We start from the raw sequence: 22585 nt of genomic DNA on the forward strand, positions 1-22585 counted from the left end.
ATCACTTAATGTTAGACACGATGGGACAGATTTCCAAAATAACTCACTACCCACTTAAGCACTTTCATAAGGGTCCGATTTTTTTAACATGGCAGCTGTTGGGTGCTGGTGAGCACTTTAAAAAAAATCTGACCCTTATTTAGGTGTCTAAATGGGAGAGGAACAATTCTGACTACAGGTGTGGATGCTGAGCTGTTATTTCTAGCACCGTTGCCCCTAGAGATTCCAAGCTCAGGCCCATTGTTGTAGAACTACACAGCAAGAGGCAGTTCCTGCACTAGAGAGCTTGCAGTCTGAAGACACAAGGAGGGAGAGAGAATAGCAAGACAAAGTGACTTTGCCCAAAGATACACAGCAGGTATCCAACCCAGGTCTCCTGATTGCCAGGCCACCATCTAGCCACTGGGCCAGCTGACTCTGAGCGTTTTTAAAAATCTGGCCCAGGGGCCTGCACAATTGCAGCAAGTGGATGTTGTGCCATTAGGGTGATCAGATAGTAAGTGTGAAAAATTGGGACAGGGGGTGGGGGGTAATAGGTGCCTATATAAGAAAAAGCCCCAAATATTAGGACTGTCCCTATAAAATCGGGACATCTGGTCACCCTACACACCATTGACCTCAGCAGGAGCAGACTCAGCCCCTCTCGGCCAACATAAAACCTTGTTAACATTTAGAGCAGGGGTGGGCAAACTTTTTGGCCCAAGGGCCACATCGGCATTGCAAAACTATATGGAGGGCCAGGTAGGGAAGCCTGTGCCTCCCCAAATAGCCTGGCCCCCGCCCCCTCCCAGTTCCTGCCCCCTGATTGCCCCCCTCAGAACTCCTGACCCATCCAACCCCCCCCCCGCTCCTTGTTCACTGACCACCCCCTCCCGGGACCCCCGCCTCCTATCCAACCCCCACTGCTCCCTGTCCCCTGACTGCCCCGACCCCTATCCATACCCCCGCCCCCTGACAGCGCCCCCCGGGATTCCTACATCTATCCAACCCCCCCTGTTGCCCGTCCCCTGACCGCCCCCCCCCCAGAACCTCTGCCCCATTCAACCGCTCCCTGTCCTGACTGCCCCCCGGGATCTCCTGCCCCTTATCCAACCCCCGCCCCCTTATCATGCCACTCAGAACAGCAGGAGCTCGCTGTCCCGCCACCCGGCCGGAGCCAGCCATGCTGCCCGCGCTGCGCAGCAGGAGCGGCGAGCCAGAGCTCTGGCGGCGTGGCGAGCTGCGGCTGTCGGGGAGGGGCCGGGGGCTCAGGGGCCTGGCAGGATGGTCCTGCGGGCCACCGTAGTTTGCCCCCCTCTGCTTTAGAGTGATCAGTCTGCGGAATTGTCTGAAATAACCCGGAGTGGGCTTGGCTGGGCTTTGCCTGACAAGTTGTGTTTCTATCTTTATGAAGAGCAGGGAGCAGACAAAGGGGCTGTTCCACTCTTCCCTGTGGTCCCTTTGTAACAGGGCCTGCGGGGGTGAGCACAGCTGCCTTAAGACCCATGTGCAGAAGAGATTGTCCGGGACCATCTTAATTAGGGGAACACGCCCTCTAACTTGAGGAGGGCATAAGGCAACCCGATGCCACTTTGAAAGCCTTTCTGTGATTGGACGAGCATGTAAAGCGCCAAAGTAACAAGCAAAATGATTGGGTAATAGCTGGTTCTGCTGTTGTCTAGGCAACCAAGTGTAAACTTTCTCAGAGTCCTTCTCTAAAGCAGCCCTGGCAGCCAGGTAGGCAGGGGTGGCACCGCAGGGATGGCAGGGCCCAGCATGCAATGCTTCCTTCCTGTGGCCCCGCAGAGACCGGGGTTCCAGCATGCAACGCTTCCTCTCCTCTGGCCTAGCGGAGACAAGAGTCCCAGCATGCAATGCTTCCTCTCCTCTGGCCTAGCAGAGACAAGAGTCCCAGCATGCAATGCTTCCTCTCCTCTGGCTTAGCAGAGATGAGAGTCCTAGCACAGTGGTTCTCAACCTGTGGTCCGTGGCTCACCTGTCTAAGGGGTCCATGAAAGACTTAGACTGTAAACTGACTAAATAGAATTCAACTATATAGACAGACAATAGATTTCCAAAAAGGTCCGCACCTCCATTTGAAATTTTGTAGGGGTCTGCAAATGAAAAAAGGTTGAGGACCACTGTCCTGGCATGCAACGCTTCCTCTCACCTGACCTAGCAGATGCTCTTATAACTAAACACAGTACCTGGGCTTCACACTCCTTCTCTAGGGTAATCTTTAAAATAACCTTAAAAATAGAGGGCCAGTGTGCTCCTTGTAGACATTAAAAATTCCCACAGCTTTTTTCATAAGAACAGGGCTTTGCCTCAGTCTTTCCTGATCAAATCCTTTCCCTCCCTCTCAGCTGTGACGCTGGATTGGCATCATGTCACCCCACCCCACCGGTGACAGAAGGGTTGATGTTTATGTGTAGGGCCCGCACCTGCAGCCTTCACTCACCCCCGCAGTCCCACAGGATTTGGGGAATTCTTGGTGACAGATTCTCTATGAATGTAAAATATGATAATAATCATAATCTGGAAAGGAAGTTCCCTTGTTTATTAAATCTTTGCCATTCCAGCCTTGTTTAGAAATTCTGGCTAGTTTTTTTCTTCTAAATTCATAAACATTTTGATATTTCCAACTGATATTTTAGAAACAAAATGGTGACCCTGAGAAGAAGAGTATTTCCAGCCAGTGGGCCGTAGTTGCGTAACATGGCTGCCTGCTTCGAGAACTTTTCTTTAGCTACTAGTATCAAAGGAACAGATGCTGTGCAGATCGGGAAAGCGTCAAGAGGTACAGTATTGTGAATCGAATAATAACCACTTTGCATTTGAGAAGGGGGGGAAATAGCTACAAATATGTTGTTCTTTGAAACTGCAGCCTCAGTGAAGCTAATCAATAGGAAGTGACATCCTGAACAATTTATATCCACAGCCAGTTCCAGTCATTCCAGGATCCAGTTTAGAATTGCTCTCCTTGGGCTATTTAAACCAGTGCAAAGTGAACATAAAATGACACCACACCAGAACCATCCACTATGCAAATGTGTAAATGACGACATGCAGTGCAAGGCAGTGGACAATCATGCCCCTGGCTTCTAAAACTTCTGTGGATTTGTATCATAGTCCGTGTGTCTCTGCTCCTTCTGCTCATTTAGCACTTGCCACCTCTCCCTCCACACAGCCTCGCTACTATTGGTTTGAGAGCATTCTCCCCTCTGCAGTTTCTCTAGAATAGACCTCCTGTATCTCTTCCCTTCTTTGACCTTCCCTTTAATTTCAAAGACCATCTTAAAACATATTTCCTCCCTTGTCAACAGCATGGCTGCATTTACACTGAGCTTCTCACTGTTGCACTACTCCGGGTTCAGCTCCACTATAGGTTGCAGCAGAGGGAGCTCTAGAGTAGACAAGACGCTGGCGATTTTACCACAATGTCAGCTAACATGACTCGGATGACACAGTGGTAAAAACACAGCAGCTGGTGGCTCCTGGCTCCTCTAGACCTCCCACCTGAGCTACCAAAGTAGGAGCTGCACTGGTGGGAAATGGCAAGACAATCTCAGTGTAGACAAGGCCTTTGAGCCCAATCCTGCACAGCACAGAGACCCAGATCCTCAGCGGTATTTAGGTGCCAAACTCCTGTTGAAATCAATGGGAGTTAGGTAACTAACTATCTTGGAGGATCTGGGCTTGAGTGTCTCCTGGGAGGTTCTGAGTAACCTCAACTGTCATTGTGCTCAACAGGAGCTGAGGGTGCGCAGCATCTTCCAGAAGGCGCTCAGCTTTTTGCAGGATCAGGCCCATGAGATGGGCTGCTAAAATGCCTGACTTCAGGCTGTCTCAGCGAAGGTCTAAATAAGGAGATGTGGCAAATGTGATTTAGCAGCATTGAGTCAGCCCCAGGGCCGCCCAGGGGGGTGGGGGGGTGGGGAGCAAGTGGGGCAATTTGCCCCGGGCCCGTGGGGCCCCCACGAGAGTTTTTCGGGGTCCCTGGAGCAGGGTCCTTCACTCGCTCCGGGGGCCCTGGAAAACTCTCGTGGGGCCCGGGCCCCCGGAGCTTCTTCCGCTCCAGGTCTTCGGCGGCGGGGGGTCCTTCCGCCCTGGGACCCGCTGCCGAAGCGGGACCCCAGGCCCCCTGAATCCTCTGGGTGGCCCTGGTCAGCCCTACAGCTCTTCATGACCACTGAAGCACCTTTAAAGTGCTGCAGCGATAGGTTTTTCTTTACTTCTTAAATAAAACAGGAAAATTCAATGCAAAAACAAATGATGATTTCTCGACCTGAAGATTGCATTAATCATAGATTTGCATTTCATTTCGGTTTCCAATTTAAAATGAAATCTGGTGCTACAGTTACATATTTCCTGTATCTCCACATTCAGGATCTTGTTTTTATCGGCTTTACCTTTTAGGTTACAAGGTCTCCTCCATTCCTTATAAATACCAGACAAGAATGATCCCAAACTCAGAAAAAAAGGGATTTAATTCTCAAGCAAAGAGGTTTCAGTATAACCAGGTAGGTAGTAGAAATATTTTGAGATTTATGACCTTTGCTGTAAATCTTATGTTCCTATTATCTCTAAGTGATCTTGTTTTATAATAAGTTTGGTTAAGTTGAACTGGATACACAGCTTGTATACATGTTTTAAATAGTATTCCATGGATCAGGCTTTTGGAAAAAAAAAAAACACTAACAGCAATGCAAAACAGAAGTGTTCTTGAAAATCAGCTAGGAAAACGCTGAAGTAGTTTGATGAAAAAGAGTCATGTGACCCTGCTGATAAATAACTGTATGAAACGACTCTTTTAACACTCAAGAGCCTGATTCACCACTGAGTTACGCTGTACAATACCAGTGGAGCACCACTGCATTTCAGTAGGATTTAGGTACCTAATTCTCTTGGGCTCCTTTGAAAAATGGCTTTTGTGCTCCTTTTTTTCCTCCTCTCCATTCCAGCCTCCCTATCCTCGGGGCCAAGGCTGAAGGATACTGTGTCTCGTCACTGAATTGGGTTGTTAGTTTGTTTTACAACCTAACTATTCTTTACACCTAGTCTCTTATATTGATTCTAATACTGCCCCACCACCAAGACCCTTTGAATTGAAGTGAATGGTGTGAATGAAGTGAAGATTTGCACCGGTGTAATGCATGCAGAATATGACCCAACTTTCTAGGACTTCTTTCTTTAATCCTGAGCTCTCCATGCATAAACTCCCTACTACTAGCTAAAGACTATGATGTCTACTCCTCTTTGGCCAGAAGGGGGCAGCAGTAAGATACTGTAAAACTGTACAAGTCAACCAGAGATCTACATGAATTCTTTTTCTCTGGCCAATACAGATGACCCATCCTCTATGTGCAAGGGGCCTTTTGGGGTCCAGCTTCCTAACTTCTTCCTCTTCTGATGGAAGGAGTCGTCTCCATGCCTCCTGCAGAAAGTTGCCCGCTCTCCATCTGGTGAATAACACTGCTATGGCTCCCTAAAATGCCATGAAAATTAAGTCAATTGAGGATTTCTGTAGCTTCATGAACCCTTTTCCAAGTGGGTAGATCAGAGAGTTATTTGGTATCTTCTCTTTTTCTTATTCGGCCTTTGATCTCTTCCTTCTTGCTTGTCTCTCCCATCTCAGCGATATCAAGAGCACATTATCTCAGGCCTGAATAATAATAATAACCATTGACATCAAGGACCAAAGATGAGGGGAAATGATCAAGGTGGAGACGTAGCTTAACTGCCTTTTGCAGGGGCCGTCTGTCTGGTTAGCTTCCAAGAGTTCCAGATGACCTGATGCAAAGTTCTGACTAAAAGAGAAGAGGTAGAGTTTTAAGGTAGTTCCACAAAACACTCCCTTCTACTCCAAGCATTTCCTGCCAGAAGGATGGAGCAGCAAGTGGCTCAAAGCGCAAGCGGCACAAGACCTTAGTAGACTTTTGCTTAAGCGTTATCCCTAGGGAAACGATACTGCATTAAATACTAGCTCTTACTAGGGCTACGTTCTGAGCTTCTCCTTCCAAACGCACCTGGTCATGTCTCCACAGAACTTTAGTACTACGTACTATAGACTAAGTACATAAACACATAGCTACAGGGACAGGGATTCACTCCCCACTAGAACTTTTATGTATATTATTGGGTGTTGTATGCAAAATATTTCTGATCAACTAATACCGTGACCTAGTGGCCTTCTATACTCACCAATAGAATATGATCTCAAGGAGGTAGAAGTAATAATGGTATGTAATCAGCTCAGGGAGTGGGAGGTAGATTTTCAAAGGCACAAATAGCAATTAGGTGCCTAACTCTCTATGTATCTTCCAGCTAGAAAGCGTTAGTCATGTAGTGACCTATTGAAATCTGGTGTAAGTAGGGACAACTCTATTGAAATCAATGGAGTTGCACCACTTACATCCGTCCTCAGTGCATCCTATAGTTTCTGTCTACAAAGAAAAGTATGCCGAATGTGTCCATGGCCATTCACACTGTAACTCTCATGACCTTTTTTATAAGGAAGGCAGAGTCTTGTGAAACTATATATGGAAATAATAAGAACTAAAGACTCCGGGCCTGATTCCCATTTCGTGACACCAGTTTTCTACTTGTGTATTTGTATTATTAGCATTATGGTAGTGCCAAGTGAGATCAGGGTCCCATTGTGGTAGGTACTGTATGTATAAGTGGTAAGAAGCAGTCCCACCCCAATCTACATAGGGTGGGAGGGGAAATGGATGAACAGAAATGGATGAAGTAACTTGCCCATGTTCACACAGCAGGTCCGCAACAGAGCCAGGAGTAGAATCGAATTCCTAGTCCAGTGCCACAGCCAGTAGACAACACTGTCACTCATTGAACTCAATGGGGTCACACCAACATAAAGTTGGAGTAATATAGTGGTGAGCCAGGATTCCCCCCTCATCCCCTTTAAAGAAAACGGAATGAAGCTAATACAGAATCTCTGCTGGGACTGTCAGCCTGGAGTTGACCCATTGTTAGGAGGATTTCCACGATGTGGACGCTCTCCGCTAGTAACCGGATTGTATCCACCAGCTCACAGCAAGCAGCTGGCTGTCAATCAATAATGCCTTTCATTCGCTATTCTCAAGGCTCAGATTTGACCTGGTGTCCTTGTAAAGCTCTTCATAGCCAGTCCTCTCTAATCCATCCTGCCTCTTTAAGTGTCCATTAGTATCTGCGTTCTAACTTGCCCTCCCCACATACCACCCTGTACCCTGTAGCCTTAAAGGTGATGAGATCCTGTCAATGCCATTCCTAAACCAACCACAAGGGTTTAGGGTTAGGATCTCCCGCTCCTCAGGCCGATCAGACCTGCAGAGCTCCTGGCTCTGGCACAAAGGACCTAAATCAGGTCCCAGAATGTGATGTCATGCATGGTAGCACATTACCACTGGAGTGCCAGTCTGGCCAATTGGATTGGTAGCCTAAGAAGGGGACGAGGTCATTCCTTACTTGCCTCTGCCTTATGGCCATTAATGCAAACTCTGCTTGGATGCTGGGTTTTATTATTTATATATTCCTCCTACACCCTCTCCCACTGCCTGTGCCTCTCCCACGTCTCTCCTATCGTCTCCCTTTATCTCCTTTTCCCACTCCCAGCTTTGTACGTTCTTTCCTGTTGCATGGGGGGGTTGAGATGCCTGCACTCAGGTGTAGCTCATTGCAGGATTGGGGAGTGTGGCTGGAATTGCTCCCAATGTCCTCTGCACCAACTGCCGTCTCTCTCCTCTTCAAACCCATCTCTTCTATGTTATTCCCACACCATCTTCTCTTGTGTATTGTATATCTCTGTCTGAATCTGAGCGGACACTCCTCAGGACAGGAACCGGACGGGACAGGACCTCTTTATGTGCTTATAAAGTCTCATGTACTTGTCCAGTGCTCCATCCAAAATATTTTCCACTGGTAATTGACAGACAAGGTCACATGATGATGATATGCTCTCCGGGGTCAGGAGTCTCAGATATTTCCATTCCGACATACCTAAATCATCTTTGACGTGAGGCTATATTTCTCTCTAGGGGTCTCATCCCATACAGTCCTGAGCCTCCAGAAATCCCATTGACGTCCCTCGGATTCGAGGGAGCCCAGCACCTTACAGAAGGTGTTCAGTACCTTGCGGGACACTGAACCTCAAGAGCTTAAGGTGTCATCGCATAGAACTGAAGCTGGTTTTGGTTTATTTTGCTCTATAAATAGAATCCCGCCCAGTTCTCTTTCTGAAAAGCCCAGGAGAGCTGAGTCAGGAAGGGTGCGGTAACTGCAAATAATGCATTCTGGCCACATGCTGAATTCAGTCAGTCAAGTCAGATGTACAAGTGAGATTTCAGACTTGCAGTTGCTCTGAACTCCCAGTCTGTATAAATTGCCCTGTAGGAAACTTAATCTCCCATTTCATATTCATTTTTCTGTGCAATTTGAGACTCACATTAAAATAAGATTATGATTCTGACACAATGAAAACATCTGCTCATTGCACAACGACAGTTACTACAAAACGTTCAGGTGCCCAAGGAATGGAATGGAAAATGATACGGAAAATATGAGAGTGCCATTATTTATGTCCGGGGTACGCCTTCACCTGGAATGTTCTGTTCAGTTCTGGTCATCCTATCTCAAAATAAAAGCTGCAACAGAAACAGAGGGGGCTCAGAAATAGCTGACAAAATGATTAGTCCTGGAGAGAGATACTGGGGTTGTTTAGTTTTGAGAGGAGAAAATTAAGATTTGATCTAATAGATGTGTGTAATGTAAAAAAATTGTATAGGGGAGGTAAATTAGGAGCTCTCTCATCATGTGAAGACAAGGGCCAGTCACTGAAATTGAAAGCCGATAAAAGGAAATAATTGTCTACACAATGCACATTCCGTGTTTGTACAGCACTTGGCACGATGGCATCCTGGTGCGTAATTGGAGCGCCTATGCACTATGGTAATAATAAATAATCTGGATAACCTGTGGAACTCACTGCCACCAGATATAATCAAGGCCAAGTGTTAGTAGGATTTTAAAATGTTTAAATCCTTTCACTGATAACGAGAATATCAATAGTTACATGATGGAGGAAACTTTTATATTTATAAGGCATGCTTCACTGTATAAGACTCAGTGACATTAATGCTGGTGGCATCCACCTCCTCGCCAGCATCTAGTGCCATTATCTGCCAAGGATGATCATCCAGCGTGAGGGCATGGCAACCTGGTTTACATTTGGAGTTCCAGCTCCTAGGCCGGCAGCCTACCAAGGCTGAAGAGCCGTCCTTGCCCTGAGCAGTCTGCCTTCTTTAAAGGTGCCAGACACTCGCCTTTCACACCCCCACTTTTCACAGAAACACCTCTGCCGCATGAATGCAAGTGACGGGGTGTCTGGCTGTCAGAGGCGATTGGTTTCGCTCGCCATTTGGGGCACTTTATAGGAGCTGTGAGCTCATCCCCAGCCCAGCAATAACATCCCCTTTCGGTTATTCCATAACTGTCCATTAAGACATTCTTGCACCTTCTCTGGATGCATCTGGTACTGGCCACCGAGAGAGAGAGAGAGATCTCTGGTCTGATCCAGCCTGGCAATTCCTACGTTCTGCCGTCACAGCTCTGAAACTTCCTAAATAATGTTTTGAGTGTGTTCAGAAGGGTGATTGTTGCTAAATGTGCTATGTTTCCTTCTTAGAATGAAATTCCAGGCCCAGGATTCTATAACGTCGTTCACCAGTCTGCAGAGATTAACAGCACCTCACTGTCGAAGAAGGGAACGGGCTACTTTCCTTCCATGGTAAGGGAAAGGGGTTGTATATTTCAGAGCCTGATCCACAGCCCATTAGTAAATTAGGCCTAGATCTTCAAAGGTATTTAAGTGCCTAACTCCCACTGAAATTAATGGGAGTTAATTTAATTTAATTTCCCATTAATTTCAATGGGAGTTAGGCACTTAAATACCTTTGAGGATCTGGGCCTAAAGGATTTTCTATTGACTTCTATTGCATCAGGCCTTTAATGATCACATCTTACTTTTCATCCCTTGCTGCCTAAATTTAGGGCACCTCAAGTCAGAGTCTTCAATTGGGGTTAAGTGTCTAAATGCCCCGAAGGATCTGGATACAATAGGGGTGGGGCACCTTACAAACACTGGAAGACATTGCTATAATTAAGGCTGAATTCCATCCTCCATTCTAACCTTCTTTTTCAGTTGCTCATATAACTTTTAAAACAAATTCCTCTGGGGCTAAAATTTTCTAAGCTTGATCTCAATCCAAAGGTGATTTTTGTTCCTTTGCAGTAGAAAAGTGGAGCAAAATTGGCTGAGCTGTGTTTGATTTATGGAAGTGTGAAGAAACCCCCCCCCACACACATTTCCCCCGCACTTGGGCTAACTGGAAATGTTGCCCTCACCCTCGCTTGAAAATGGCTAAAGCTAGTGACATCAAAGTCAGTTCTTCTATAAATCTCAGTGAGTTACAAATCATAAGCCGAGTTAGAAGAAAATCTGCTCAATCCTTTGAATGCTCTGATCGCTGAACGCCGATAATTTTGCACAGAATTCTAAACCCATTTTCAAACCATCACAATGGAGGATAATCTCGTGCACGGACAAAGCGTGCTTCTTCTCCCAGTGAAGCCAATGGGAATTAATGGTGCTCGGCCCCTCACTGGCAGGATCAGATCCCTTGCAATGGGACTCCCAACCATTCATGCAATGTAGTGGGGTTCTTCTGTATGTAAAATACAGAGGATATTCCCTACCCAGTTCTAACAATATGTAAAAGACCAGAGGTCAAAGACTGGATCCAAGCTGTTCACCCGTCTCCCTCCAGCACTGCTGCTCAGTGGTATTGATGTCTTTGATTTGTCTCTTTCCAGGATGCTCGTCTCCCACACAACAGAAAACCCAGCTACCCTGCCGCAAACGCCTACAACCTCTCGTTGGCATTTCAATCCAAGCAAGACTTCAGCACGGGAAACTCCAGTATGTTTCAGCAACCAATCGCTAAGAGGAGAGCGCAAACCTCCACCCCAGCGCCCAACCAATACAACGTAAGGGGCAAACACCAGGAGGTTAAAGCCAATGTAAAACTAACTTTAAGTGCTATATGGGGAATTATATGGAAACCATTGTACTGTGTTTAATCCTGTGTGGACCAGAGCATGGCTGGCCCAGCAAGGGTGGGCAGGGAGAGGAGAGGGCGTTTCTCCTTGTACACCTGTGGCTTCCTCCTGCTCCATTGAAGTCAGTGAGAGTTTTGCCATTTTTCTTCACTGAAAGCAGATCAGACCCGTGCAAGAAGCCGCCTCAGTCACCATGAATCCAGAGCACGTGGGTCACTGAGGCAGCCAGGATCTGCCACTGCAGCAACCCTCTGTCTTCCCACCACAATATAACCTGAGGTGTCGAAAGACCCCACAGGATCCTTTGGGTAAAATCCTGGCTTCGCTGACTTCAACAGGAGTGTTGCGGCTGCCTTCAATGCAGCCAGGATTTCACATTTGATGTTTTATTTCTAAGAGATGGGTGGTCTGGTGGTTGAAACACAGGGCTGGAAATCAGAGGCCAGATCCTCCACGGATGTAAATCGGCGTAGCTCCACTGACTTGCATGGTGCACTGCCAGTTGAGGATCTGGCCTTGAGGTTCTATTCCTGATTCTGTGTGATCTTGAGTAAGGCACTAACCTTTCTGTGCCTCCTCCTCCCCCCATCTGTCACATGCTTCACTGGGGTGTTGTAAGTCTTACTCCATGAATGTTTGCAAAGTGCTTTGAGATTCTTGAAAGGAAGCTGTTAAAGAAATGTGAAGTATTATGAATAGCTGCTTATCCAAATATTATAGCTATTGGTCATGGATTTCACTGTTACCTCTGTGCTTTGCCAGTACTGATTTATTTGTCAGCTGTCAGATCATTGTTACTTTAACTCATTCTCTCTGTCATTTTTTCTGCAAACCATGTCTGCTGTAGTTCCCTGAGTGTCTGTCACTTAGCACAAGAATCTCTTATATTGACACAATGCTCTTTTCACACTAAATACTCACTTCAAGTGTGATAAACATCCAGTGGGATGCTGGGGTGGAATGTGTCTTGTCTCCAAGCACACAGTAACACCGTGCAACAGTTTAGGCCAGTGAGTGAAGAAGAAAACTGTAGCCGACTGAAACTGCAAAGGAGTTTTAGGTTGTTTATGCAAAATATAATGACATTTGAATTTGGCCAGGACACTGTAGTTAACTCCACTACTCCAGTAAGAAGAGCCAGAGGACTGTTAATGGCAGTAGCTGGTCAGGATCATCCTGTCTTGTTGTTATTTATATTACAAATAGCACCTAAAGATTGAGTCCCCAATTTGCTAGTTGCTGTCCATACACGTAGTAAGCCTGAGTCCCTGCACCTAATTTACCATCTAAGTAGACAAGACAGACCGAGGGCGAATGGAAATATTATCCCCATCTTACAGGTGGGGAGCTGAAGCACAGAGGTAATAAATGACTTTCCTAAGATCACACAAGAAGTCTATGGCAGAACTGGGAATCCAGCTCTCTTGAGTCCCAATCTAATGCCTTAACCATACACCATCCTTCTTGGAAAGACAGCCCTTCCGCAGCACAGCCGCTGTGCTGGGGCGTTGGTTAAGAATTCACTTAAAGCGATGAGTCCTACGCACAGAATCACTCAAAGCATTTCCTCCTTTTTCCTTGGTCGTCTCCCACGCAGGTAGCAACCACGCTTGATTCTCCTCCATGCATTAGACGTGACTAACTCCCCACTTAAGGTGGCACAGCTTGTAGGTTCGAAATGAGTTTTCATTTATAGGCTCGGACAGAATCAACGATCATGTGTCTTCATTGTTCATAAAGGGATCAGATCCTCAGCTGGTGTAAACCAACACAGCTCCACTGACTTAACGGGATTTGGGTGATTCTGTACCCTGCCCCCCTTTTCTCTGAGTGAATTCTGAACCAATGCACCAGTATAGGGACTGTGCTGTTGTGGACTTTCCCAAAGATGGCCTCTGGTTAAGACACTGGACTTTGATACAATGCCTTCCAGCTACGAGAATCTGCCTCAACAAGTTTTCTGTTGTTTAAGCTAGTTTGCAGGTCATAATTATTTGACATATCACAGTATAATGGGTTCGTAGCATGTTATTTCTAACATGGTAAGAATTTGCTTCTGGGAATAACCTTCCTGGGTTAATTACTGTCTTGTGATTTACTGTAAGGGATTGTGTCTAACCTTCAAGAAGCACAACAGGAAACAATCCATTTAAAAGATGGCACTGCTCGATAATTTATGACCGTAGGCAAAGAGACAGTCTGGGAAGAAACAGAGGGCCCAATCCTGTACACAGGAAAAATGCCCACTAAAGTCAACAAGAGGTTTTTCCTTAAGACTGCAAATCAGGCCTTAGGTGTAATCTCAGCTGAAATTAATAAGTGTTGATAAAACCCAGCCTTGCAACAGAAAATAAAGCTGATGTAGTGTCCCAAACTGTATGGAATAATGTTTTCAGTGTATGGGCCATATTCAGCCTATCACAACATGTGGTGTACATCATCCAGTGCATTAAACGCCCCAATAACAACTATGTGGGTGAACCCAGACAATCACTATACTCTTGAATGAACTCACAGGGGGAAAATGATAAAAGACAAAACACCACATCACCTGTGGGCGAACACTTTTCTCACAATGCTCACTCTACCTCTGACCTCTCAGCACGCATCCACAAAGGAAATCTGCAACCACCTTCAAAAGACAAGCCTTGGAGCTTAAATTCATAACTTTGCTAGACACTAAAAATCATGGTCTGAAGAGAGATGCTGGATTTATGGCTTATTAAAACAATCTATAACCCACTAACAACCCCTGCCCCAGCTGTCTTTCCCCCCTATGACTGGAGGGGTGTTACGTGGCCACTTCACCTTGAATAGTCCCTTGAAATACGTGTTAACTACTCATGCTTAACAATCTGTTCACCTTGAATTTGGTTGTGACACTCTGAGGGGCTTGTCTACATGTACAGGGGCCCAGCTGTAGCGCTTTAGTGAAGACACAACTACGCCAACAGGAGAGCTTCTCCCCAGCGTAGTTAACCCACCTCTCCAAGAGGCGGTATCTATGTTGACGGTAGAAGCTCTCCTGTTAACAGAGTGCTGTCTACACAGGGTGGGGGGTTAGGTCAGTATAAATGTGGATTTTTCACACCCCTGAGTGACGTAGTTATCTCAATATAGGGCTCTAGTGTAGACCTGGCCTGAGTCCATTTCCCAGCCCTGAAGAAGAGCTCTGTGTCAGCTCAAAAACTGGTCTCTCTCACCAACAGAAGTTGGTCCAATAAAAGATATTCTCTCCCACACCTTGTCTCTCTAATATCCTGGGAGCAACACAGCTACCCCACCACTGCATAGAACAATGTATTTTTTTCAGACTGTTGAAATTCAATTGATCTCCCCTTTGTAGAACTATGTACACAGCAGGTCTAATCCAATGCCCATTTAAATCAATCGGATTCCACTGGATGGAGCAGCCTGGTAAAGTTATCTTGATCCAATTGAAGTCAATGGGAATTTTGCCATTGGCTTTGAGGCATGCAGGATTAACCCCTAAATGATAGACTTGATCTCTTTGAAGAGTGATTTTGGGCTGGGTAGAAAACTAGAGGCTACATTTTTGTCATTCTAGCCTACGCTGAAGGGCAAAGTTGCAACAGTTTGTTTATGCTCTTACAGGTGCTATCATGCAGATTACCCTTTGGATGTTCTGGAAGCACTACTTCAAACTCCATGCTTGATTATTTGAATGGTGCCGGGCACTTTAAAATCAAGCTGGTGCTGCAAAGACTGGCAGAAGCAACCAAACAAATGCAACCAAGTTTTCGGTGGGAGCTGCCGGTCTACAGCACCTCTGATAATAAGCCCTCACAAGTTGGGCAATCAGAAACTGAGACACAGAAAACCAGTGAGCTCTCCTGAAAATTTGGCCCCAATATTGCATACATTTGTATCATTAGAGCAGTTCTGATTCACGATGGAGACTGGATCTAAAAAAACGTAGTTTTTGTTACGTTAGTAAATATCCAAGAGGAAAGTCAATTCAAAGGAATTCACAGAGACTTCATTTTGTACAGGCCTGTCTAGATTTCTGCAAGCAAAGCAACAACGTGTGTGCCCGGGCAGTGTTTTTATCCAAAACGACAAGAGGATTAAGCACTGATAAAACAGAAAAATGGCCTTCTCCGTGTAAGTGAGCTGTTGAGATGGGAGGAAAGGCCTCACTTGTGAGTCTGAGTCGGATCTTATCAGACGCTCACCGCCATCACTGAAATCCATGGCTATCCAGGCACTCAGTGTATCACAGGGGTTGCTCAGCACCTTGCTGGTTTGAGCCCGTTATGACATTTTGCATAGGTGAAGGGGCATTAGGAGGTGACACTTCTAAGTTCTAAGGGATGGGCCCTGGGAATTGTTACTAAAGCACCCATCCAGATATAGTCACACCCCTGGTAGATTTATGGAACTTAGGGGAATTGCCAGAACATACTTGGGCTCCCTGCAGGGTGCCAGGGACTCAGGGAGTGGTGTGACGTAGCACACCATAATACACCTAAATCTGTCGTGCTACCATAGAAGGAAACTTCTTCCTGGCCGCACTGCCTCATGAAGTTTATACCCTGAAGCATGAGGGTGGTTGGCTCTAGTCATGTTTACATTAGGTGGCGTCACTGCAAGTGATGTTCACAGTCAACATCTCTTCTGTTTTTTTAATTGCTAATTTTCCTACCTGTACGTCCTCCCTGGATGCTCCTTTGTTCAGGATTAAGTCGCTAGAGTAGTCACTCATCTTCTGTGCCCCGGGGTAAGCTGCTCCAGGAAGCAATTTGTATCATCTCAAGAAATGCTTCGCCCCCCCCCAAAAAACGCCCAGTTGTGCTGTTTCCTTTTACCTCTGTTACTTTCATTGACTCATGCCCCTTTCTGCCTGCCCTAGTGCAATAGTTGAGGCATGATTTGGTTTTTACATCCCTTTTCTTGTCGTGTTATTAGGCCATTACAGAATCAATGAATCCCTCGTCAAGAAGTCCCCCAGGATTCTAGTGTCTTGCTTCAGATCAAATACTCATCGTGAAACAAAGGTGAACACAGTAAGCCCAGGGCCTGCAGCGTATCAGCTAAGCAAACCCCCTAAAGCAGCAAAGAAGACACCTTCCACGTGAGTCCTAACCTGTATGCTTTCTCACTGCCAGTCGTTGCTTGTGAACACATCAGATTGCAGGAGGGTCCAGCAGCTGCAGCAGAAGAGCTCACAGCTGGCTCTCTGCAAAGCTCTTCCACCGTATCACAGTCAAGCCTGTACTCGGTTGCCTCTGTTGCCATTGGTTTACAGATGGGGCAAAAAATGGCTCCCTTGGGAAGTGAAAGATCAGGCTGCTTTGCCTGAAAGGAGAGGTGGGCTAATAACACTGAAAAGCAAAATACACAAACTGTTATCAATGCCGCACAACCACTGTGCAGTAGGTATGATACATGATCCCCATTTTACAGATGGGAAAACTGAGGCAAACGTGACCCAGTGGCAGAACAGGAAATAGACCCCACATCTCTGTTTGGATAAAGCTTAGATGCTTTTCTGAGCGTCACTGAGTCTGCAAAACTGAGGTGGACAACAGGCCTTCCTGCAAGGTTTCAAGCACTTGCTCCTCCAGTTCAGGCCAAAGCAGAATAAAGGAAGAAAAGGAAAAGCCCCTTTCTTTCCCCTTTGGCATCATTCTGGAAAGGCAGATAAATCTGCCTATCGGCAGGTTATTCAAGTAGATTTATTATGACCACCCAGTGACAGTGACATTGGTTTGCCCGAGATAAGATTAAGATCAACAGTAAATTCTTGACCAGGGAAAGGTATGAGGAGTATATGGGCAAGTCTGCAGATATCTGCACACAGGCAGGTGCATCTTACAACAGAGGTTTTGTAAAAGAAGTGGAAAGCTGTAGGGAGAGAGAATTAACGTCAGACAGCGTGTGCTAAACACAGAGGGCTAAATTAAACCTCAACCATCAATCTCCATGATCAGCAACTGTCAGAACGATCCGTGTCCAGATGCCCAAGTTAGGTTGTGTCCACACTACACACCACTGGTGGCAGAGTGTCGCTACATGCTCCAGTGAAAAGCAAGTTACAGTCTGTAGCTACACGGGTTAGTGAAAGGAGCTGGCGGGGGGCGAGGAGGGACAGTGATGAAAGGCTCCAACAGCAGGACGCTACCGTGCTAAAAACAGCAGTGTAGATGGGGAGGGATGGTGTGGGTCAAGAGAGAGCCAGGTAGGGGATGGACGTGAGTCCATAACCACACCCTTCAGGTGTGTCTTTACTCACCAAAGCGGTGCCTCATGGTCTCTGCTATTTATATGTGTGCTAAGGGCTACACATGTATGTTCCCTTAGAGACCGATCCAGCTCCCATTTAAGGCATTGATTTACGCACATGAGGCCACATACTCGGCTGGAAAAAACTGGCACAGCTCCATGGACTTCAGGGGAACCACCCTGATTTACACCAGCTGAGCATTTGGCCCTTGCTCTCAATGGCAGCAGGATCGGGCCCGTCATCGAGTCAATATATTTTGCAATAAAGTGAAGAGGCTTGGTGCGCGGCTTTGTACATGTACCCAGCTTTGCAAAGCACGGGATCCGAGAGGAGCTTTTCTAGGTCATTCTTTAAAGCTGTTAGCTGTGATTTTCAAAGGATCCTATGTGATTTGAGCATTTACCACCTATTGAATTTCAATGAAATGTCAGCACCTAACACCATTAGACATCACAGCTTTTATGCTCAAACGTCAACCCCCATCAATGTACAATGTATCCCAATTCTCTTTTCTTCTAATAGGCGAAAGCAAAACTTGAATTTCTCTGCCCCCGCCATACCACCAGCTAAAAATCCACCTTTACCTGGGCCAGGGCAGTATGAAATAGTGGACTACCAAGGCCCACCAAAGCATTACATCTCTAGTGCTGTATTTGTCTCAAACACGGGACGGTGGAGAGGGGACACATCTCAGCAAGGGATACCTGGGCCAGGTAAAAATAAAAATATTGATAAATACTTTGTATTTACATAAAGCTTAAAGCACTTTCCATAACTGATTAAGCAGTATTATCCACCTTTTTTACAGATAGGGAAACTGAGGCACGAAAAGGCTAAGGGTCAGATGTACAACAGTATCTAGGCATCTAAAGATGCAGAGAAGTGCCTTAGTGGGATTTACCAAAATGTCTAAGTGAGTTGGGCACCTAACCTACTTAGGAGCTGTTATTAAATCCGATTAGGCACCTATCTGCGTCTTTAGGCACCTAACTTCTTTCGTAAACACGGGGCTAAGTGACTTGTCCAAGGTTACACAGAGATTCAGTGTCAGAACTGGGAATAAAAACGAAATCTCCTGACTCCCAGCCCTGCGGTCGGACCACTAGACCATTTGCTTAAAATATTTTGAGAAAAGCATAGATGTTTGCACTGCGATTGCCATTCAAGTATCGCCAACTGTCAGCATGTTTGACAAACAGCTTATGGGAGTTACGTTGTATTTGGAAAACTACCATTCAACTCTTGTTATTACAACCAAAGTTTTGCCTGTGCTGCCTTAAAGCCCTGTGTGGGCGGGTGGGAGGGAGCAGTTAGAGGAGAAGGAAGAAAACTGACTCATGAAACTGCAAAGTGTTTGCTTACATAACCCTGAATCTCCTCTGCCTTACGCCACCTTGATACTGGTCTAACTCTGACACTGGGGTAACTCCGCTGAGTCCAGGGCAGTTGCTCCTGATTTACATCAGCATATGTGGGAGACGAAGCAGGTCCCATAATTGTATCCAGAAAATGCTTGGAGAAGGTGGAAGGAAGGAGGGACCTACTCACAGAGACTCATGGGTTAAATGTACTAACGTTTCCATGAGCGCTTTGTTCTAATTACCTACCAGTATATCCAGTGTGCATGTAGACTGTGTAGCCCTTACTCCCACATGCAGTCCCACTGTAGCCAAAGGGCCTGCTTACCTCACTGTGTGCTCAGCAACGTAGGGGATCCAAATCTGGCCCTTTTGATGTTAAGATTGCTAACATACAGGGGACAGAAGGGCCAGATCCTGTCACCATTTCTGGACGTTGAGTAGTTCCTTACTCTGCAAGTGCGTGTGGAGTAGGGAACTGCTGAGGGTGAGCAAGGCTGGTGGAATCTGGCCCCGAGTTCCCTGTGTGCCATTAATAATTGCCATGAGTAACACTATTTTCATATAGTGAGTAAGTTAGGTGTATTCGAGGAAGTAAACAATACAAGAAACATGAGCTTAAGTCCCTCTGACAGATGAATGCCTGGTTTGGAAAGCAGACAATAGCAATTTTGCTATTATTTACAGTATATGATTTTATTCATCTGTAGAATTTGTACATCCACAGAGTGTTGGGGAATGTCATACCAGGCTAAAACAGGGCCATCATTTCCCCCAGGGGTCTTGTGGCAGCAGAAACAGAGGGACCGATTCTATTAAAGGATTGCATGATAACCATTGTCCATATTACATCTCAAACGCTGAGCATGCCAAGTGCTTGGGCATAAATGCTGATGTCCCTAAATACTGGTCCACCTATTAGATGTTGGGCCAGATTCTCAGCTGGTGTCAATTGATGCACCTTAATTGAAGCAAATGAAGCTATGCTAAGTTACACCTACCAAGGATCCGGCCCAGAGTTTCCCAGGATGATTAAAAATGAATTAAAGATGAAGCAGAGGAAGTGAGTGGGGCTAGAAATCCTTACAACAGAAGGTAGTAAAAGAGTCTAAAGTTTTTCCTTCCCATAGTATTAAATTGAAAACCCTGCACATGCATTGTTAACTTGTGAAAAGTCAGGACATCTCCCATAATCACAAATCCACTCAACCCTGCCAGCTTCCTTTCTGGCATTAGAAAAGATCAAATCCCATTCTTTTTAACCTTTTACCGCTAGCTCTGAAGACACAAAAGAAACTTCATTGGGGAAAATTTCCCTGCAATGAAATCTAAAGTAACGTTAGCCCATGTGCACTATTAACATATAATGCAAAATCGCTCAGTCCAGTATGACTTGCATGTAATACAGATCTGCAGTGCTGGGCATGTACTTTGTAGGGAACAATGACATCAGAATAAGAACAATCTAAATTAAATGTGTAGGCTTATATTATTGCAGTAGCCATATTAAAGGATGGTTGGATACCAAGTATCCGTTGTCTGGATTTTAGGACGCCAGATATTTAATAATATTTCCAGGGTTTCTGGTTTATCATTTAACCTAAAAGCCACCGATAAAGATACAATCAGTCAATACAAAAAACAATCACGCTGAACTTTGTATCATGTTAAATATTAAAGAAAGGTCCAAGCGCAGGATCTGAGCCAAACTTTGGAACTAGATCCCAATGTCCTAGCCCAGACCTGTCTCTAATTGCCATGAACGTTAATAAGGATATTAACGAAAGCAGGGCTTGCCCATACCTCCGTACTGTAACAGCAGAGACATGCATATTAGCAAAGGCCCAGGAGGCTAAGACGGCTCGCTTTTATCTCACTGAACTGACATGTTGTCATACAAATTTGAGGCGATACTCAAGGAGGAAAAAAAGGTCTTGCTGCCTTCACTAAACCTTTCGACACTATGGGCCGCCTTTGGCTGGCTTCACTATCTAAGGTGCTTATATGACCCCCATTACCATAGTATCTGAGCGCCTCACAAGCTTTTATGTATTTATCCTCACAGCTCCCCTGTGGGGTAGGGAAGTGCTGTTATTCCCATTGTATTGATGGGAAAAGAAGGCAGAGAGAGACTGAGACCCACTTCCTTAAAGGTTGATTGTTCAGTGGGAGTTAGGCACCTAAATACTAATCTGGGCCTATGTGACTTGGCCAAGGTCATACAAGAAATCTGTGGCAGAGCAGGGAAACTGGCATTCCCGCCTCTCATCTCCTTTACTCACGCTGAGTATGTCCTTACTCCTCATGTAGTACCACTGATTTCAATGGCAGAGCTAGGTATGAATAAAGGTATAGGAATCTGGCCATTATTTATTACCAATTAAAGATGCTCTATGCAGCCAATGAAAAATACAGCCAAGGGTTTATTGCCCTTTCTCTTATCCCCCCGCCCCCAGCAAACAAGACACCATAGTTCCGCATTAGTCAATAATCTGAAATTTGCATTTAGCTCTTTTCTGTATCTTTCTCGTTATAGGTACTTATCTGCCAGAAGTACCAGGGAAGCAGTCCTTTATCTACAACATTGATAACAAGTGGATTCCAGTACTGTAGACATCAGAGCCCCCATATTTTGGAGAAATTCTGCAAAGACTGGACTTCATTCAAAACTAGCACTGCATCCGCTAACGCATGGGCAAACTATAGTGTCCCCGGCCCCCATGTTTTAACTGTCCTTATAGTCTGGTATCTGATACTGGTGTTTTGCACATATTGCAAACTGAAAAGTGATCATTAGGCTGAAATTGATCTAAGATCGTCCAATTAAGTTGACATTGAACAATTCATGCAAATATTGTTTGATTCTTTTTTACCCTATGTAATTAGTGGTCATGTACTTTGGCACTGATAAATACTGGTCATATATCGGCCAATCACGTGAAATACAGTATACTTGTGATAATCTATATCTTGCTTTTTATCCCCAGTTGTCTTGGTTAGAGCTGTGGTTCCCCTGAGCCTCCATTTAGACCTCTGGCTTTTAGAATGCATGTGTGCTGCTCGATTAGGTGCACTCTCTCCCTGTAAACACAAAATAAATCTGGGTGTGTCCTAGTCCTGACAATAATACAAATAAATAATAATAATAATAATAGCAGCATGTGTGGAGCAGTCTCAACTAATCAACAACAACAACAAAAGGAGGTGGGAGTAGGAGCAGCTGTCCAATACTGAGCATTTGATCAGAAGTTTGGAAATGCACCTGTCTGTCTTCACCTGTTTCTCCTCTTACTCGCACAGTCATAAATCAGGAAAAACTCCACTGAAGTCAATGAAGATATGCAGATTTACTCCAGCTCAGAGGCTGGCCCCAAAAGGGCCCCATTTGATACCCACTTTGCACTGATGTAAATGACAGCATACGCGGCAACATAATGGCCAGGCTGCCCCATGCTACCCTGGCCGAGTGTCGTGTAAGTTTCATCTCCAGCAAAGCCCTGGGCAGTCTGGGATTTTAGGAGATCACATTTCCCATAGCAACAGACAAACTACATGTAAATAAACCTACAGTGACATGACATTAGGGTGAGGAGGGCAGATGAAAGAGACATGGAATTGAAAGATACAAGGGAAAGCAATGGAAGTGACAACACTCTTATTGGAGTGGGAGACTGACCTTGTCCTAGCAGATGGTACAGATAGCTAGCTCAGTGGCGTTCAGGATTGGGGCACATTGGGAGGGCAATACGGGGAAAAGCTTGCATTTCTGTGATGTTCCTTCTCTGAGGACAGAGCACGTCAATTTGTCCTGCAGCCAGGTCTTGGCATGTGTCAGTGTGATGCACTTGCAGAATTTGTGCAACGTAAGCAGCAAGTTTTC

The 22585-nt window shown here is 45.6% G+C and overlaps 1 protein-coding gene across 1 annotated transcript; it reads left to right on the forward strand.

Moving 5' to 3' along the window:
* The first annotated feature begins 1692 nt into the window (after positions 1-1692).
* STPG1 (sperm tail PG-rich repeat containing 1) lies at positions 1693-21819 on the forward strand. The gene is made up of 9 exons (XM_054011897.1): positions 1693-1716; positions 2637-2779; positions 4399-4502; positions 9668-9769; positions 10855-11028; positions 15114-15225; positions 16030-16195; positions 17870-18060; positions 21242-21819. Exons 2-9 carry the CDS (start codon positions 2698-2700, stop codon positions 21316-21318), a joined length of 1008 nt encoding a protein of 335 aa, XP_053867872.1. The 5' UTR covers positions 1693-1716; positions 2637-2697; the 3' UTR covers positions 21319-21819.
* Positions 21820-22585: the final 766 nt, after the last annotated feature.

Source organism: Malaclemys terrapin, chromosome 22 (genome assembly GCF_027887155.1).
Source record: "Malaclemys terrapin pileata isolate rMalTer1 chromosome 22, rMalTer1.hap1, whole genome shotgun sequence".
Classification (NCBI taxonomy): Eukaryota; Metazoa; Chordata; order Testudines; family Emydidae; genus Malaclemys; species Malaclemys terrapin.